Here is an 18,066-nt window from a genome sequence, read left to right on the forward strand (position 1 = left end):
TCACTGTGAGTAATTATGTTGAAAGGGGCCTATGTTATTTACTGTAACAGGATGCAAGGGACTACCTGACTTCACAGAAATGAGAAGACATTGACCTTTACATTGTACGCACTGTGTTTAGAGACCATTGTTGCACTGAGGGGTGTGAACAGTACTCTGGCCCTCAGAGGAAAAGTAGAGTGTGGTGTGTTGCTGCAGGTCAGTCTTCCTGTGTTAAAGGTCTATGAAAGGTTAGTTTCTAATATTGGAAAGTCACTGTAACACCCTCCACTATGACCACAGGGGTGTGTGAACAGAATGCAACTTATTCAACTTATTCAAATTAATTTGGTTTAACACATGGACATGCTTTATTTTTCTATTTGCACATTATATTACACTTGAAAAACTATGACCACAAATGTCAACACATTTTACTGAAGCATTCATACAAAGCTAATGAAGTTAGAGCTAGTTAAGAGCTATCTGGTATAAAACGACAACTGTTTCATTCATCCAGTTCTACTGTTTGATCCCAGAGTACACCGTCTCTTCCTCCATGTTGCTTCTCTGTCTTCTAGACCTGTTCGTCTTGTTGCTCAGATTCAGAGCTACATAATGGAGATTGTCTGCATCTTGGGCCTGTGAAGAACAATTACAAAATGGAGGAAGAATATACATTATTATTAAATAGATTTTTTTAAATATAGTAATAGAAAATATAATTCATTTTACTTACCCCTGTATCTGAATAAGAAACTGCTGGACCTCTTGTCTGAGAGACGGGTCCTGAAAAGAAAGACAGAAAAATAAAGATACGACTTCTCTTTCCATTACAGATACATCTGGTGATATCAAAGAAGAGCAACTTCAATGAAGGACTTTACCTGCTACATACATCATTAGTTCATTTAATTTGGATATCTCTTACCTCTACACTGCAGACACTTTCCCTTGTTCATCTTGTACATGATGTAACCAAGGAAAATGATCAGGATAAACGAGAGACCCAATGCTGAGCTCAGGCAGTAAACCAAGAGAAGAGGGTCTCCGTAATTGTCTGGGAAAAACATTTTCTTACGTGATATAAATAACTAGTACTGTATGTAGTTGGACACAGTAGATTATACAATAGATATAAACAAAAACTGTAAAGATGTATCACTTACCTTTGATCTCCAGCTTGATCCCGTTTCCAAACAGTATCTCCCCACATTGTAGACACAGCTCTATGTAGGAGACCCAGCCTCAGGGCTCTTCTTACACTGATCACTCCTGTCTCCATGGGTGTAAATTATTCCTGGACGGGATTCTCCCGAGCCATGTCTAAACCAGTAGACGCTGTGTTCTCCTGCACAGGTCTCAGTGTGTATTGTACAGTTCAGAGTCACAGAGTCTCCTGGCTGGACTGACTCAGACACAGACTGCTGAGTAAGATGCTGGTTCCTGGACCCTGCACCTTTTACCCAATAAAACCAAGGTCCTAATGAACTTCTAATTACAAATTAAATTCACAATTTCCATATGCAAAGCCACTGAAACAGTACCATTCCATATTAACTTCTGTGTTACTCACCTTTATGCATCAGAAATATACCATTTCCAAAGATCATGCCATCATAATCACGTGCAGCACAGTAATACATCCCCACATCCGATGGCTTTGCATTTGAAATGGTCAGCACAAAACTGTCTCCGTTCTTCTCTGCAGAAAACCGAGGGTTGTTGTCAAACTCCCCGTAGAGTGTTGGATCTTTTGAGTCAAGGTAAAGAGATACTATCATCGCTGGAGCTTGTCCTACTGTGAGTTTGAACCAGTTGTAGTAGTCTCCGCCAGTCCCAGAGATGAAGCATTTCAAATCAACAGTGTCTCCGTCGATGAAAGTCTTCAAAAGATCAGACTGAGTAATGATACCAATGGACAACACTGAAAAAAATACATGTTTTATGTCAATCAAAGTCTACACATCAGATTCATGCGTTTACAGGTCCCGTAACATTATGTACCCTTATTCCACCAGAAATATTGTTTTATCTTGCCTACACAATGTCTTACCTGCTCTAAACAAAAGAGAGATTATGAGACACAGTTTTGACATCGCCCTCTTCTGTGGATAGCATGTTCTATTGTCGTCCTGTGTGTCAGATAAGAGTGAGAGTCAAGAGGTTATGGGTGTCTTTTTATACATGACTGGAGAGATGGTCTACAGGCCTGATTGGCAGATGTGACATTAGTAAAGACACGGAACAGGACAGTTGAACCCTCCCCTCTGATCTTTTTCTATCCTCATGCTACATGAGTAAACTTTCCGTTTTCTTCAGAAAGCTATCGCCTTAGTAGTGATTGAGAGATATGGACACCAAATGCGTATATATTCTTGTCCACATTTCAGTTCCTGAATGTAAGTGTTTATGATAATATGGCTTGATTATGATTGGCAGGCTCCTATTTACACACTCATAGAAGTGTAATTTAATAAACATATCGTTAACATTATTCATGAGTATGACAAATGCCTGTGAATGTCTTCCCAAGCTGTTTAAAACCTCTCAAAGACTAAGCTGTTGTGGTGGAGGGGGGGTTCTACTAAGATAACATTTGGAATTGTTCTAAGATGGTCATACCATGGATCAGTTACCTATTTGATTTTGAACTTTAGAACCCTTTAGGTATCAAAAACGAATAAAGTATTTGATAAAATATTGAATTTGGCCTTTACTGCTATAGTCCATTAAAGCGCTTTGAAATACACATTAATGAATGGAAAAAAATACAGTAAAAAATTAAATCATAAGGAATAAGGTGTCTGTCCTATATCTATGAGATATAACAAAGCTTTAGGTTTTTTTGGACATATATTTAACCCAGAAATATGTCTCTCACTGTCGCCGCCTGTCATAGACCCCCCCTCAGCTCCCAGCTGTGCCCTGGACACCATATGTGAATTGATTGCCCCCCATCTATCTTCAGAGTTCGTTCTGTTAGGTGACCTAAACTGGGATATGCTTAAGACCCCAGAAGTCCTACAATCTAAGCCCTCAATCTCACACAAATTATCAATGAACCCACCAGGTACAACCCTAAATCCGTAAACATGGGCACCCTCATAGATATCATCCTGACCAACTTGCCCTCCAAATACACCTCTGCTGTTTTCAATCAGGATCTAAGCGATCACTGCCTCATTGCCTGCATCCGCTATGGGTCCGCAGTCAAACGACCACCCCTCATCACTGTCAAACGCTCCCTAAAACACTTCTGCGAGCAGGCCTTTCTAATCGACCTGGCCCGGGTATCCTGGAAGGATATTGACCTTATCCCATCAGTAGGGGATTCCTGGTCGTACTTTAAAAGTAATTTCCTCGCCATCTTAAATAAGCATGCCCCTTTCAAAAAATGTAGAACTAAGAACAGAGATAGCCCTTGATTCACTCCAGACCTGAATGCCCTCGACCAGCACAAAAACATCCTGTGGCGGACTGCACTAGCATCAAATAGTCCCCACAATATGCAACTTTTCAGGGAAGTCAGAAACCAACACACACAGTCAGTTAGGAAAGAAAAGGCTAGCTGTTTCAAACAGAAATTCGCATCCTGTAGCTCTAACTCCAAAAACATTTGGGACACTGTAAAGTCCATGGAGAATGAGAGCACCTCCTCCCAGCTGCCCACTGCACTGAGGCTAGGAACACTGTCACCACCGAAACATCCACGATAATTGAGAATTTCAATAAGCCATTCTCAACAGCTGGCCATGCTTTTCCCCTGGCTACCTTAACCAAGCCCAACTGCTCCGCATCCCCTGCAGCTACATGTCCTGCAGCTACTTGCCCAAGCCTCCCCAGCTTCTCCTTCACCCAAATCCAGACAGCAGATATTCTGAAAGAGCTGCAAAACCTGAACCTGTACAAATCAGCTGGGAGAGACAATCTGGACCATCTCTTTCTAAAATTATCCGCCGCCATTGTTGCAACCCCTAGTACAAATTCTGCTCAAACTCTCTTTCGTATCGTCCGAGATCCCTAAAGATTGGAAATCTGCTGCGGTCATCCCCCTCTTCAAAGGGGGTGACACTCTAGACCCAAACTGTTACAGACCTATATCCATCCTGCCCTGCCTTTCTAAAGTCTTCGAAAGCCAAGTTAACAAACAGATCACTGACCATTTCGAATCCCACCGTACCTTCTCAGCTGTGCAATCTAGTTTCCGAGCTGGTCACGGGTGCAACCTCAGCCACGCTCAAGGTACTAAACAATATCATAACCGCCATCGATAAAAGACAGTACTGCACAGCCGTATTCATTGACCTGGCCAAGGCTTTCAATTCTGTCAATCACCGAATTCTTATTGGCAGACTCAACAGCCTTGGTTTCTCAAATGACTGCCTTGCCTGGTTCACCAACTACTTCTCAGATAGAGTTCAGTGTGTCAAATCGGAGGGCCTGTTGTCCGGACCTCCGGCAGTCTCAATGGGGGTGCCACAGGGTTCAATTCTCGGGCCGACTCTTTTCTCTGTATATATCAACGATTTTGCTCTTGCTGAGGGTGATTCCTTGATCCACCTCTACGCAGATTCCATTATGTATACATCTGGCCCTTCTTTAGACACTGTGTTGACAAACCTCCATAAAAGCTTCAATGCAATACAACTCACTTTCCGTGGCCTCCAACTGCTCTTAAACGCTAGTAAAACTAAATGCATGCTCTTCAACCGATCGCAGCCCGCCTCCGCCCGACTAGCATCACTACTCTGGACGGTTCTAACTTAGAATATGTGGACAACTACAAATACCTAGATGTCTGGCCTGACTGTAAACGCTCCTTACAGACTCATATTAAACATCTCCAATCCAAAATTAAATGTAGAATTGTCTTCCTATTTTGCAACAAAGCCTCCTTCACTCACACTGCCAAACATACCCTCGTAAAACTGTCATTTACAAAATTGCCTCCAACACTATACTCAGCAAACTGGATGCAGTCTTAGTGCCATCCGTTTTGTCACCAAAGCCCCATATACTACCCACAACTGCGACCTGTATACTCTCGTCGGCTGGCCTCGCTACATATTCATCGCCACACCCACTGGCCCCAGGTCATCTATAAGTCTCTGCTAGGTAAAGCCCTGCCTTATCTCAGCTCACTGGTCACCATAACAACATCCACCCGTAGCACACGCTCCAGCAGGTATATCTCACTGGTCATCCCCAAAGCCAACACCTCTTTCGGCCGCCTTTCCGTCCAGTTCTCTGCTGCCAATGACTGGAACGAATTGCAAAAATCGCTCAAGTTGGAGACTTATATCTCTCTCACTAACTTTAAGCATCAGCTAGCTATCTGTGCAACTTATCAATCACTGCATCTGTACACAGCCCATCTGTAAATAGCCCATCCAACTACCTATCTCATCTCCATATTGTTTTATTTACTTTTTTTGCTCTTTTGCACACTAGTATTTCCAGTATTTCTACTTGCACATCATCATCTGCACATCTATCACTCGAGTGTTAATTTTCTAAATTGTAATTACTTCGCTACTATGGCCTATTTATTGCCTTACCTCCTTATGCCATTTGCACACACAGTATATAGACTTTTTCTATTGTGTTATTGACTGTACATTTGTTTATTGTATGTGTAACTCTGTGTTGTTGTTTGTGTCACACTGCTTTGCTTTATCTTGGCCAGGTCACAGTTGTAAATGAGAACTTGTTCTCAATTGGCCTACCTGGTTAAATAAAGGTGAAATAAAATAAAAATAATAAAAAAATCCTTTGCACAAAACTACCTTCACGCTTCCGTTCTTTTGTGTGGGTTACCGTCATACGAGTCCCGTGATACTTCTGGGGTTCGTAGAGCAACAAAAAAAAGGAGAACATCGTTGTGTTATTGAGTGTCATCTTTCCATAAACGCCACAGACGTTTTCATGAGAAGACTTATTTTTGGGATGTCTCATGGTCTGACAAACACCACTGTAGCTCGGCCACCTTCCACCACAGATGCGGAAGGCCGACAGGTGGATGCTGTGGATTGAGACACAACTCATACAGATGTCTCTAGCTTAAACTGACAGATTATGAAGGGTATTTTTTTAATTATGTTACTTAGATTGACGCGCCGGTGCATCAATAGACTCAATAGATTAATTAAAGAGTTATGGACATTGCTGCAAATTTGAAAACTGAAAAAATACTAATCATGCACATTCTGTTATTTTATGCTGTTGAATGAATACACTGAAGAGTTTTAATGTCAATATGGCACATATACATATTGTCACCTTGTTCTGATATAGCACATATACATATTGTCACCTGGTTCTGATATAGCACTTATACATATCGTCACCTTGTTCTCATATAGAACATACATATTGTCATCTTGTTCTGATGAATTCAAGATGACCATTGAAGGCCCTCTCAGGGGGAGGCTTGCTCTATAACTTCTCAAACCTACTTTCACTAATTATCTTGAAGGTTCTCAGAAAGAGCTTGAATCTACAGTGCCTTTGGAAAGTGGTCAGACCCCTTGATTTTTTCCACATTTTATGTTACAGCTTTATTCTAATATGGATTTAAAAAATACTCAGCAATTTACACGCAATACTCAATAAGGACAAAGTAAAAACATTTTATTTAATTTTTTTAACATTTTTGCAAAAGTTTTTAAAATAAAAAACAGAAATACCTTATTTACATAAGTATTCAGACCCTTTGCTATGATACTCGAAATTGAGCTCAGGTGCATCCTGTTTCCATTGCTCATCCTTGAGATGTTCCTACAACTTGATTGGAGTCCACCTGTGGTAAATTCAATTGATTGAACATGATTTGAAAAGGCACACACCTGTCTATATCAGATTCCACAGCAAAAATCAAGCCATGAAGTCAAAGGAATTGTCCATAGAGCTCCAAGACAGGATTAAGTCGAAGCACAAAATTATTTCTGCAGCATTGAAGTTCCCCAAGGACACAGTGGCCTCCATCATTCTTAAATGGAAGAGGTTTGGAACCATCAAGATCCTTCCTAGAGCTGGCCAACCGGCCAAACTGAGCAATCGGGGTGAGAAGGGACTTGGTCAGGGAGTTCACCAAGAACTCGGTGGTCACTCTGACAGAGCGCTAGAGTTACTCTGGAAGGACAACCTTCCAGAAGGTCAACCATCTATGCAGCAGTCCACATATCAGGCATTTATGGTAGAGTGGCCAGACAGAAGCCACTCCTCAGTAAAAGGCACCTAACAGCCCGCTTGGAGTTTGCCAAAAGGCACCAAAAGAATCTCAGACCATGAGAAACAAGATTCTCTGGTCTGATGAAACCAAGATTGAACTCTTTGGCCTGAATGCCAAGCGTCATATCTGGAGGAAACTTGTCACTATCCCTACGGTGAAGCATGGTGGTGGCAGCATCATGTTATTGGGATGTTTTTCAGCTGCAGGGACTGGGAGAATAGTCAAGATCAAGGCAAATATGAACAGAGCAAAGTACAGAGAGATCCTTGATGAAAACCTGCTCCAGAGCGCTCAGGACCTCAGACTTGGGCGAAGTTTCACCTTCCAACAGGACAAGTACACAGCCAAGAAAAGGTAGGAATGGCTTCAGGACAAGTCTCTGAATCTCCTTGAGTGACCCAGCCAGAGCCCGGATTTGAACCATATCGAACACCGTGAAAATAGCTTTGCAGCAATGCTCCCCATCCAGAGTTTTTCGATGATCTGCAAAGAAGAATGGGAGAACCTCCCAAAATATAGGTGTGCCAAACTGGTAGTGTCATACTGTAATCGCTGCCAAAGGTGCTTCAACAAAGTACTGAGTAAAGGGTCTGAATACTTATGTAAATGTGATATTTAGCAACAACAACAAAAAATTACCTGCTTTTGCTTGTCATATGGGGTATTGTGTGTAGATTAATGAGGGGAAATAAATATATCCATTTTAGAAGAATGCTGTAACGTAACAAAATGTGGGTAAAGTCAAGGGCTCTGTATACTTTCCGAAGGCACTGTATATAGATGTCTCCTTAATTTTTGTATCCTCTCAATACTTTCTCAAGTTATTGAAAGCATTCTGATATTTGTCAGACATCACGTGATAAAAGTCCATGTTTAGGGGACCTGCTTGGTTCTGGTCCCGGTTCTGACCGACCGACTGACATTTTCGCTTATAAAGCAAATTTTCGCTTATAAATCATCACCGTAGATCAAAATTTCTTGCATTGAGCAATAGCCATGGTTCTCACGGACACAGTAGTGTATTTTTTGTGTGACTTAGTATGTGAAATCTGAAACCACTTAAAGCTGGGATGTCCCCCCTACCATTTCATTCGCTCTGCGACTGTCCATCAACTCCTGGCTGAACCCTACATCACAGCGCAGCAGGAAAGAGTGGTTTCATCACTATAGCACATTAAGAGATCGATTTATAGCCATTCATCTAAAATAATTAATAGATTTTAAACAAAAAACACTTTCTGTTTGTCATAGATGGACAAGATTAGTATGAGATGAAAGACGAGTTCCTAAAGAGTTCACTAAACATACAAATATGCATTTTACAGTTATAAGGAAGTTTAAATCTATAGTTAGGTGTTTTATAATTTAATTATACTATATTTAGAAATGATTTTCTAGCCTTACTCATACAGTTTTGTTGAATAGAACATATTTCATGCAATATTTCATATTTTCACATTTTTGTCATATTTGTACTGTTACTTGAGCTTTTGTCTTCAAAAGTGACTAAGCAATTTATAGCTATTTTTACCAGAAAGGTGATATTTTAACCTTTATTGGAGTATGCAGCATTACAAATTATTGTTTATGGCCCTCTCATGATAAATAACTACTTTGGGGGATTACATAGATTGCATGTTAGATTACATTTAAGAGAAAGAAGTTTGTTAACATTGTCAGACGAATATCGTGGCAACAACAGGTTGTGGTCTGCATATAAATGTGATGTGTGTACGATTCCGATAGAGGTTTTGGTGCAGAGGGTGAAGGTGGAGACCTTGGTTGCATCCAAAATGGGACCTTGTTCCCTATATAGTGCACTACCTTTGACCAGAGGCACCACCTTTGACCAGGGCCCATAGGGTGCCATTTCAGAAGCACACTTGTCATTTGGTTGATAACTGTTTTGTTATCTGTAAGCAAACAGAGTGCATGGCCCTACCTACCTGAAAAGTGTGAAAACTATGGTCTGAAAGTGTTGGACCTGAGGGTTGGTTATCAACCTCCTCAGAATCCCTCTGTCCAGCAGAAATAGTGACATTGAAAAAGTAACAAGGCTTATCACAGGCCTTAGAAACAAAGTGAGACAAAGTATATGCATGCAAATCAAACTGCATTGGTAGCAAACCATAACAAACCCTTAATGTCACAGTAACAGAGGAGGTGAGAACTCAAAAGCACCTAAGAAAAAAAAAGTTCAAGCCAAATGTGCGAAGGCATGATGTCAGTTTGTTTAGTTGTTGAGTGGAAACGTTGGACCACAGAGATCTTTGTATGAGGTGTGTTTTTTCCATCCGTGTTCACGCCAGCGAGGTGACTGACTACACGTTGAGGATGTTACGTCTGCAGTGAATGCATCAGATGAGTCTGCAGAGAACATTGACACCTGCCTCTGTACGCTCAACAATAGAGCAGTAGTTTTTTTTGGTTTATGGATGAATTCACTGTGAACGCAAATACATCATGGATGCACTGACTGCAGTAGGCCTACAAGTGCCCAAAGTGTTCAAGATGGTATTTTTGAACATAGCCCACTAAAGTATGGTTATGGTATTAAAAAGCAGATTTCAGTTTTTAGTTGTCCCAAACCCCAGGTGTCCAACATACAGTATCATTGTACGTCATGCATTCAATTAAATTCAACTGTATTATGATAACAACAGTAGATAAATGTTTGTCTTTATTTGTACTCCTCCCACGTTGTGCACAAATCTAGTCTAGAGCCTGGGCTAGTTTGGTTTTGGTCAGGTATTTATAGTCTAGCAGTATGGATGGAAAGAGATGTGGGGCCTGATTGGTGAGAAGAGATTGTGTGGTTAAGATGCGCAGTGAGAGAGAGAGAGAGAGAGAGAGAGAGAGAGAGAGAGAGAGAGAGAGAGAGAGAGAGAGAGAGGAGAGAGAGATTCATCTAGCCTAGCTAGTCTACATATCAACAATTAAGGGTCAACTGAATCAAAGGCTATATGTCCTTTGAAATGTCTTTATTCTTTTGGAACTTCTGTGAGTGTAATATTTACTATTCATTTTTATTGTTTATTTCACTTTTGTTTATTATCTACTTCACTTGCTTTGGCAATGTTAACATATGTGTCCCATGCCAGTAAAGCCCTTGAATTGAACTGAATTGAGAGGGAGAGAGAGTGGTGTGAAGAGGAGAGAGAGAGAGAGAGAGAGGGTGTGAAGAGAGAGAGAGATAGACAGACCAAACCTGAAACACAGATAATATACATTATTTATTTATTTTTATTTAACCAGGAAAAGCACATTGAGACCCAGAGTCTCTTTTCCTACTGGGAGACCTGGCCAAGAAATCAGCAACAATCAATACATGACATAATTAAAACATACAACAATACAATACAACAACATGATCCAGCCTATAAAAAGCATTTACACTCCTCTGTAACAGAGTCTCCCATCAATAATTTACATTTATTCAGTGGCACTAACATACCTACATGAACCATGGATTGTAGATTATTCCATGTGTCTGGTGCACAAGAAGAGAAGGCAGTCTTGCCTAATACTGTGTATGTCCTGGGGACTTTAAGTAGCAACCACCTAGCAGACCGGGTATGGTAACTGATGGTGGTGAAGGAGACCAGACTACAAAGGTAAAGAGGGAGTTTACCCAAAAGGGCTTTGTAGATGAACACATACAAATGTGTCTTTCTGTGCATATAAAGTGAGGTCCAACCTACCATTTGGTACAATGTGCAATGGTGTGTGAGTGAATTGGCAAGGATGCATGATAAACAGAGTCCAGTCTCTGTAAGACGGAGGAGGTTGCATACATATACAACAAGTCACCATAATCGATTACAGAGAGAAAAGTGGCCTGAACAAGCTTTTTTCTAGCCATAAGCAGGAAGCAAGCCTTATTACGAACATAAAAATCTAATTTCAATTTGAGCTTTGTCACAAGATTATCCGCATTAACTTTAAAGGACAACTTGTCATCCAACCAAATACCTAAGTATTTGTAGGATGACACTTTTTCAATGGATCCACCAGACGTGACAATGCTAACATTCTCTGGCAGAGTTCTAGCTCTGGTAAAGGTTATGAATTTAGTTTTTTGTACATTCAAGACCAGTTTCAGACCATAAAGGGAGGCCTGTAGTGACTGAAAAGAAGTCTGGAGCTCTTCAACAGCCTGATCCAGAGAAGGAGCACATGAATATATGACACTATCATGTGCATATAGATGTAACTTTGCTGGTTGCATCCCATTTCCCAAATCATTCATAAAAATTGAGAACAACACAGCAGTTAAAATGGATCCCTGGGGCACACCTCTATTAATCTCAAGAAAGCTAGACTTGTGATTGTCTGTATATACACATTGTGTTCTGCCAGAAAGTTAGTTCCTAAACAAATTTACTACCCCTTCACTGAGACCAATGTTTCTGAGAATAGCTAGCAACAATTCATGGTCAACTGAATCAAAGGCTTTTTTTTGATAAATCCACAAACAGAGCAGCATAATGTTGCTTTTTATCAAGTGCATTACTGATGTCGTTTGCCACTGCCTAGTTGCAGTTGTGGCGCTGTGCCCCAATCTAAAGCCTGACTGAATCCTGCTCAGTATGTTCTTTTCAATTAAGACGTTTTTAACTGTGTGTTAAGCTAGGGATTCATATACATTGGCCAGGAAAGGGAGTTTAGAGAGAGAACGATAGTTATTAGCATCTGAGGGATATCCAACCTTTAGCAGTGGGAGGACATAAGCTGATTTCCAAACGCTGGGTATGGAATTGGTCAAGAGACTCAAGTTGAAAATGTGAGCCACAGGTTCAGTAATAATACCATCTGCTATCTTTAAGAGGTAGAGGTCCAGGTTGTCTGGACCTGCAGACGTTTTAGTGTCTATAGCATTTAGTGCTTTATAGACCTCAGTATAAGAAACAGGCTCAAAGTTAAAATGGTTCACATGAGGACCTATATCATAGTTGGCTGTAACAGAGCTTACATTAGTGGCCTGGGCCCCAGCATTATCAAAAACTGAACCAGCAGATATGAAGTGCTTGTTAAAAAACCCTATAATATCAGCTTTATCCTTCACTTCATTAGAATCCATCATTAAATGGTCAGGAAGGCCAGAGGATACATTAGAACCTGACACTGATTTGATTACCTTCCAGAACTTGGTAGGGTTGTTTAGGTTCTCTGTGACTGCATTTAAATAGTAATCTGATTTGGACTTCCTGATCAATCCTGTGCATTTGTTTTTTAGCGCTCTGAAGGAGGCCCAGTCAACAGGAACACTTGTATGTCTAGCTTGAGCCCAATATATATTTATCTTTCTAATTAATTCTGCCAAGTTATCTGAAAACCAGGGATTGTCCCTTCCACTGATTCTAAATTTCTTCACAGGGGCATGCTTATCACAAATCGACACACATTTCATATAAAAATAGTCACAGGCACTGTCAACATCGGGAATCAGACTTACTCTGTCAATTATATGGTATAGATCATGTAAGAACGCTTGCTCATCAAATTGTCTAAAATGTCATTTAAAAATATAACGGTGTTTGGCTTTGGTCGTTTTTGTATTTCTACCACAAGCAATTGCACAGTGATCACTGACATCATTACAGAATATCCCAGTCAATGTGTATTTGTGATGGGTATTCGTTAGAATAATGCCCAATAGCGTTGATTTGTTAGGTGCTCTGGGATTCGGTCTTGTAGGCGCATTAATTAATTGAGCGAGATTCAGAGAGTCACACAGTTCTTTAAAAGAGTCCGATACAGATGTCAGCATGTCCCAGTTCAAATCTCCTAAAATAAGGAATTCAGAGTCATTTAGCTTCTGCAGGACATCAGAAAGAGATTTAAGTGCTTCTCCCGAAGCAGAGGACGGTCTGTAGCAGCCACTTACAGTGATGTGGGAGTCCTTATATATGTTCACTTTAACCGCAAGCAATTCAAAATGTTTGGCTTTGGTAATTGAGAGAATTTCATGTGTTAAACTCGGATTTGACATAAATTGCAACCCCTCCTCCTTTACTCATCCAATCCGTTCTAAAAACCGTGGACCCATCAATAGAAATCCAGTTATTTGACACAGATTTCTTTAGCCAAGTTTCTGATAAAACCATTACGTCTGCATTTGTCATTTTGTCCCATATTCTAATCATGTCTATTTTTGGAAATAGACTTCTGACATGAACATGCAAGAGGCCAAAACCTGCTCTGTTTTTAAAATCATAGGGAGTCGGTAGAGATTGCATGGTATCTACCGGCCCAGGGTTTGGTCGCACACTACCAGAGATCAACAATAAAAGCATAACAATATATCTCAGATGCCCAATACGTGAGGACTTGGTGGAGCCAGCACCATTGACAAAAAACAAAATGAGTCTTTCGGAAGTATGCCATCAGGTGTAGGTCCGGTTACGTTTGAGAGTGGTACAAATGCAATTGCAGAGAGAGACCAAGTTCCTGGTGGTATAGACATGATGGCCATCACTCCAGCCATGTAAGACAGCCAACCCACTGACTCTCACTCTCATCTGACAGACAAGACGACTAGTAAACACATAAGGAAGAGGACAATGATGAAACGTCATTAATTCGAGCAGTTAAGGTGTCATACTATTTGGACTAAAGGGAAATTCACGCATATTTAAGATTGAGATACATTTTGTTCCACACAGAGTCCTTACAGTACTGTACATACATGAGCAAGAATGATATGAGAATTATTTTAATACACATTTTTATCTTTTTCAGCTTTGTCGCTTGGTGCCGTGAGTCCTGAAGACTTTCCTGCCTGGAGACAGAGTTCATTTGGAATGCCTCATGTCAGAACAAGATGGCAACTACTACAACTGGATCAAGATAATAATAGAACAAGCCCCAGTATTGATGCTGTCTCTTTACACTCACTCCAACACTGCAACGTTCTTTGGAGAGTTTATCAACAACACCAGGTTTACGGAAACGAAGAGTGGAACCAGATTTGTGCTGAATATTTCAGATGCTAGACCATCAGATATGAGGATGTATTACTGTGCTGCACGCGATTATGATGCCATGATCTTCAGGAAGGGTGTGTTACTGATGCATGGGGGTAAGTAACATATATGCACTGAGTGTACAAAACATTAGGAACATCTTCCTAATATTGATTGTACCCCCTTTTGCCTTCAGAAGAGTGGCACAGCAGTCTAAGGCACTGCATCTCAGCGCTTGAGGCATCACTACAGACACACTGGTTCGATTCCAGCCTGTATCACAACTGGCCGTAATTGGGAGACCAATAGGACGGAGCACAATTGGCCCAGCGTCGTTCGGGTTTGGCCGGTGTTGGCCGTCATTGTAAATAAGAATTTGTTCTTAACTGACTTGCCTACTTAAATAAAGGTTAAATAAAAATATATATATTTTTTACAATTTGTAGGGCATGGACTACAAGGTGTCGAAAGCACTCCACAGGGATGTTGGCCCATGTTGACTTCAATACTTCCCACAGTTGTGTCAAGTTCGCTGGATGTCCTTTGGGTGGTGGACCATTCTTGATACACACGGGAAACTGTTGAGCATGAAAAACCCAGCAATGTTGCAATTCTTCACACACTCAAAAAGATATGCCTGGTACCTACTACCATACCCCATTCAAAGGCTTAAATCTTTTCTCTTGTCCATTCACCCTCTGAATGGCACACACACAATCCATGTCTCAAGGCTTAACAATTATTCTTTAACTAGTCTCCTCCCCTTCATCTACTCCAATTGAAGTGGATTTAACAGGTGAAATCAATAAGGGATCATAGCTTCACCTGGATTCACCTGGTCAGTATGTAATGGAAAAAAACAGGTGTTTTTAATGTTTTGTAGACTCAGTGTATATTTATTAAGATGTAACTATCAGGCTCTCCTAGTGGTTATATTGTAATATAACAAACATTTATTAGAACCTTGGTTTTATTGTGTAAAAGGTGCAGATTCCAAGAACCATCACCTTACTCAGCAGTCTGTGTCTGAGTCTGTTCAGCCAGGAGACTCTGTGACTCCGAACTGCACAATACACACTGAGACCTGTGTAGGAAAACACAGTATCTATTGGTTCAGACATGGCTCGGTAGAATCCCGTCCAGGAATAATTTATACCTATGGAGACAGGAGTGATCAGTGTGAGAAGAGCCTGAGGCTGGGTCTCCTACACAGAGCTGTGTCTACAACCTCCCCAAGAGGAACCTCAGCCTCTCTGATGCTGGGACTTACTACTGTGCTGTGGCCTCAGGTGGGGAGATACTGTTTGGGAACGGGACTAAGCTGGACATTGACCGTAAGTAAGTAATATTTCTGGCATTTCTGATTATTTCAATCATTTTCTGACAGTGCTGTGAATAGATCGAGGAAACTGCCCTGACTTTCCTTTATTGCTGTCTGTATTTCCACAGAAAGTGGCAAGGAAGAACATATTCCATTGGTGTACTGCCTGCGTCTCTCTGTCAACTGGATAACTGTCCTTGTGCGCATCATGTACAAGATCAGCAGAAGAGAATGTGAACAGTGCAGAGTTAAATGTTATATGTCAATTGTATAGTGCAAAATATACTTTTTTATTTTGTCATTTTAAGTAACAATTTGTCACATGATTTTGGTTTATATTTTATGATGATCATGATGATGTTGTTGATGATGATGATTTTCTTGATGATGATTATGTTGTTGAATATGATGATGTTGATGTTGATGATGATGATTTTCTTGATGATGATGATGATTATGATGATGATTATGTTGAATCTGATGATGTTGATGATGATGATTTTCTTGGTGATGATGATGATTATGATGATGATTATGTTGTTGAATCTGATGATGTTGATGATGATGATTTTGTTGATGATGATGATGATTATGATGATGATTATGTTGTTGAATATGATGATGTTGATGTGTGATGAGTGATGTGTGTGTTGATGATGATGGGCGGGGGGTGAGTTGATGATGAGGTGATGTGATGTTGGTTGAATATGATGATGTTGATGTTGATGTTGATGATGATGATTCCTTCATGCGTTTGCCTAAAAGGAACGCATACCAAGTGTTCCAGAAGTCCCCAGTTCTCATATCCAGGTATGCAGAACATAAAGTGTTTTTTTTTTAATGACTTTGATGAACTGTAAACAGATCCTTTTATCAAATTATCAGGTAATTTCCTGATGTCTTTGGAATGTATTTTGCTATTCCTCTTAGGATCAAGAAGACGATGACACACTCACGTCTGTCCATTACGCTGCTCTGAATGTCATCCACAAGAAGCCAAAGACCCGGAGACAGAGGAGCGCCATGGAGAGAGACACTGTGTACTCTGGGGTGAGGTGCCAAAACATGGACTGAAACGTAGACTTTTCCTCCGTATAGACATGCATTTCTTTCTCTGTGTTTTATGCTTTATGTGTAACTTGTGGCTTTTTCATTGTGATTATGGTACAATACAATGGCTTGTATTCTGTCAAACTCCTATTTACATTGATAATGTTGTGCATTTTAGATCAAATCAAAATTCATCTGCTGTCGTATGAGGTATTGTGTGATTTGCATTCATATTTTCCTCTGTCCTTACATTTCCACAACAATTTCACCCACAGATTCAGACTGCAACGACCATATGCGGCTTATGCTCAATTTAACAAAGCTTTTCTAAAACTATTTTTTTAAGCTGTATCCTGTATCAGATCTCTGTGGTGTTATGACGGCCCTAAATAGATTAACCACTCATCTTAACTCATCTCAAACCCCCAGCAATGACCAACAGTCCTCATCACACACTGTCTTCACACACCTCAGTGCATCAAAACCACAAACATCCATGTCACTAAGAGCACAACTCACTCTCTTCATGAGAAAAGCCTGAACGAAAAATAAATGTCATAGCTGAGTATATTACAGTTGATAATGTTGAAAAACATAATTAAAATATGACAATGTGCACACTGTAACTGAGCAGTTGTAATAAATAATCTACCAACTGTGTATTTATTTTATGTGCACATTGAAGTATTGCAATTCTACTAAATTGCAATAGGGAGCAGCAGTATACACGGAAATGTAACGCCCTGGCCATAGAGGTTTTTTTTTGTACTCTATTTTGGTTAGGCCAGGGTGTTACATGGGTGGGCGTTCTATGTTTATTTTTCTATGTTGGTTTGTTTCTTTGGTTTGGCCGTGTGTGGCTCTCAATCAGGAACAGCTGTAGATCGTTGTTGCTGATTGAGAGTCATACATAGGCAGCCTGTTTTTCCTTTGGGGTTTGTGGGTGATTATTTTCTGTCTAGGTTTTTGTTAATCCTGACAGAACTGTTGGCTGTCGTTTCTTTTCATGTTTTGTTTGTAGTGTTCATTCGTTGATTAAAATCCTTTATGATGAACACATCCTCCGCTGCACCTTGGTCTCTTTCTGACGACGGCCGTTACACGAAGTCCTCATGACTGGATCAACAATAGAGTTGCAGCAACTTTTAGAAGTTGTCAAAATGTTTAAAATGCTAGATTCTATAACAAGGTCATATTTAAATGCTTACACATCAATTACAGGTTATGAATCAATTTCAGCATCATAGAGTAACATGCATCAAACAGGCTAGGTAGTCATCATCACTGGATCATTACTACTAACATCAACTACGCTGTAAATTGGAGCAAAACAATCACTCAAAATAAAATGGGTAGCAAAAATGATCTCTATATGATGGAGACAATGACTTGTGTTTGTGTGTAGTTTTGTATTGAGTTCCAGGGAGTAGTTGAATAAGTATAGGAGACAACCTATTTATTCAAGTCATCTCTCCTCTGTAATGTGTTGTCCTCTTTTATTTGTGTTGATAGCATGT

The 18,066-nt window shown here is 40.3% G+C and overlaps 1 protein-coding gene and 1 pseudogene across 1 annotated transcript; one reads left to right on the top strand and one right to left on the bottom strand.

The window, feature by feature from the left end:
- Positions 1-426: 426 nt before the first annotated feature.
- Positions 427-3,349, bottom strand: LOC106577718 (immunoglobulin lambda-1 light chain-like). Its single transcript, XM_045700585.1, has 5 exons — positions 3,294-3,349; positions 2,036-2,040; positions 1,556-1,906; positions 1,227-1,438; positions 427-621 (listed from the first exon to the last, which is right to left on the bottom strand). Exons 1-5 carry the CDS (start codon positions 3,347-3,349, stop codon positions 502-504), a joined length of 744 nt encoding a protein of 247 aa, XP_045556541.1. The 3' UTR covers positions 427-501.
- A 10,244-nt stretch (positions 3,350-13,593) lies between these two features.
- Positions 13,594-16,573, top strand: LOC106577719 (uncharacterized; annotated as a pseudogene).
- Positions 16,574-18,066: the final 1,493 nt, after the last annotated feature.

Source organism: Salmo salar, chromosome 18 (assembly GCF_965601325.2).
Source record: "Salmo salar chromosome 18, fSalSal1, whole genome shotgun sequence".
Taxonomy (NCBI): Eukaryota; Metazoa; Chordata; class Actinopteri; order Salmoniformes; family Salmonidae; genus Salmo; species Salmo salar.

Coding starts and splice junctions, on each gene's coding strand:
- LOC106577718 (XM_045700585.1), bottom strand. CDS start 3,349: ATGGCGAGGAAATTACTTTTAAAGTACGACCAGGAATCCCCTACTGAT. Junction 1,439..1,555: donor TATATTTCTGATGCATAAAG/GTGAGTAACACA, acceptor ATTGGGTAAAAG/GTGCAGGGTCCAGGAACCAG. Junction 622..1,226: donor AGTGTAAGAAGAGCCCTGAG/GCTGGGTCTCCT, acceptor TGTTCTTCACAG/GCCCAAGATGCAGACAATCT.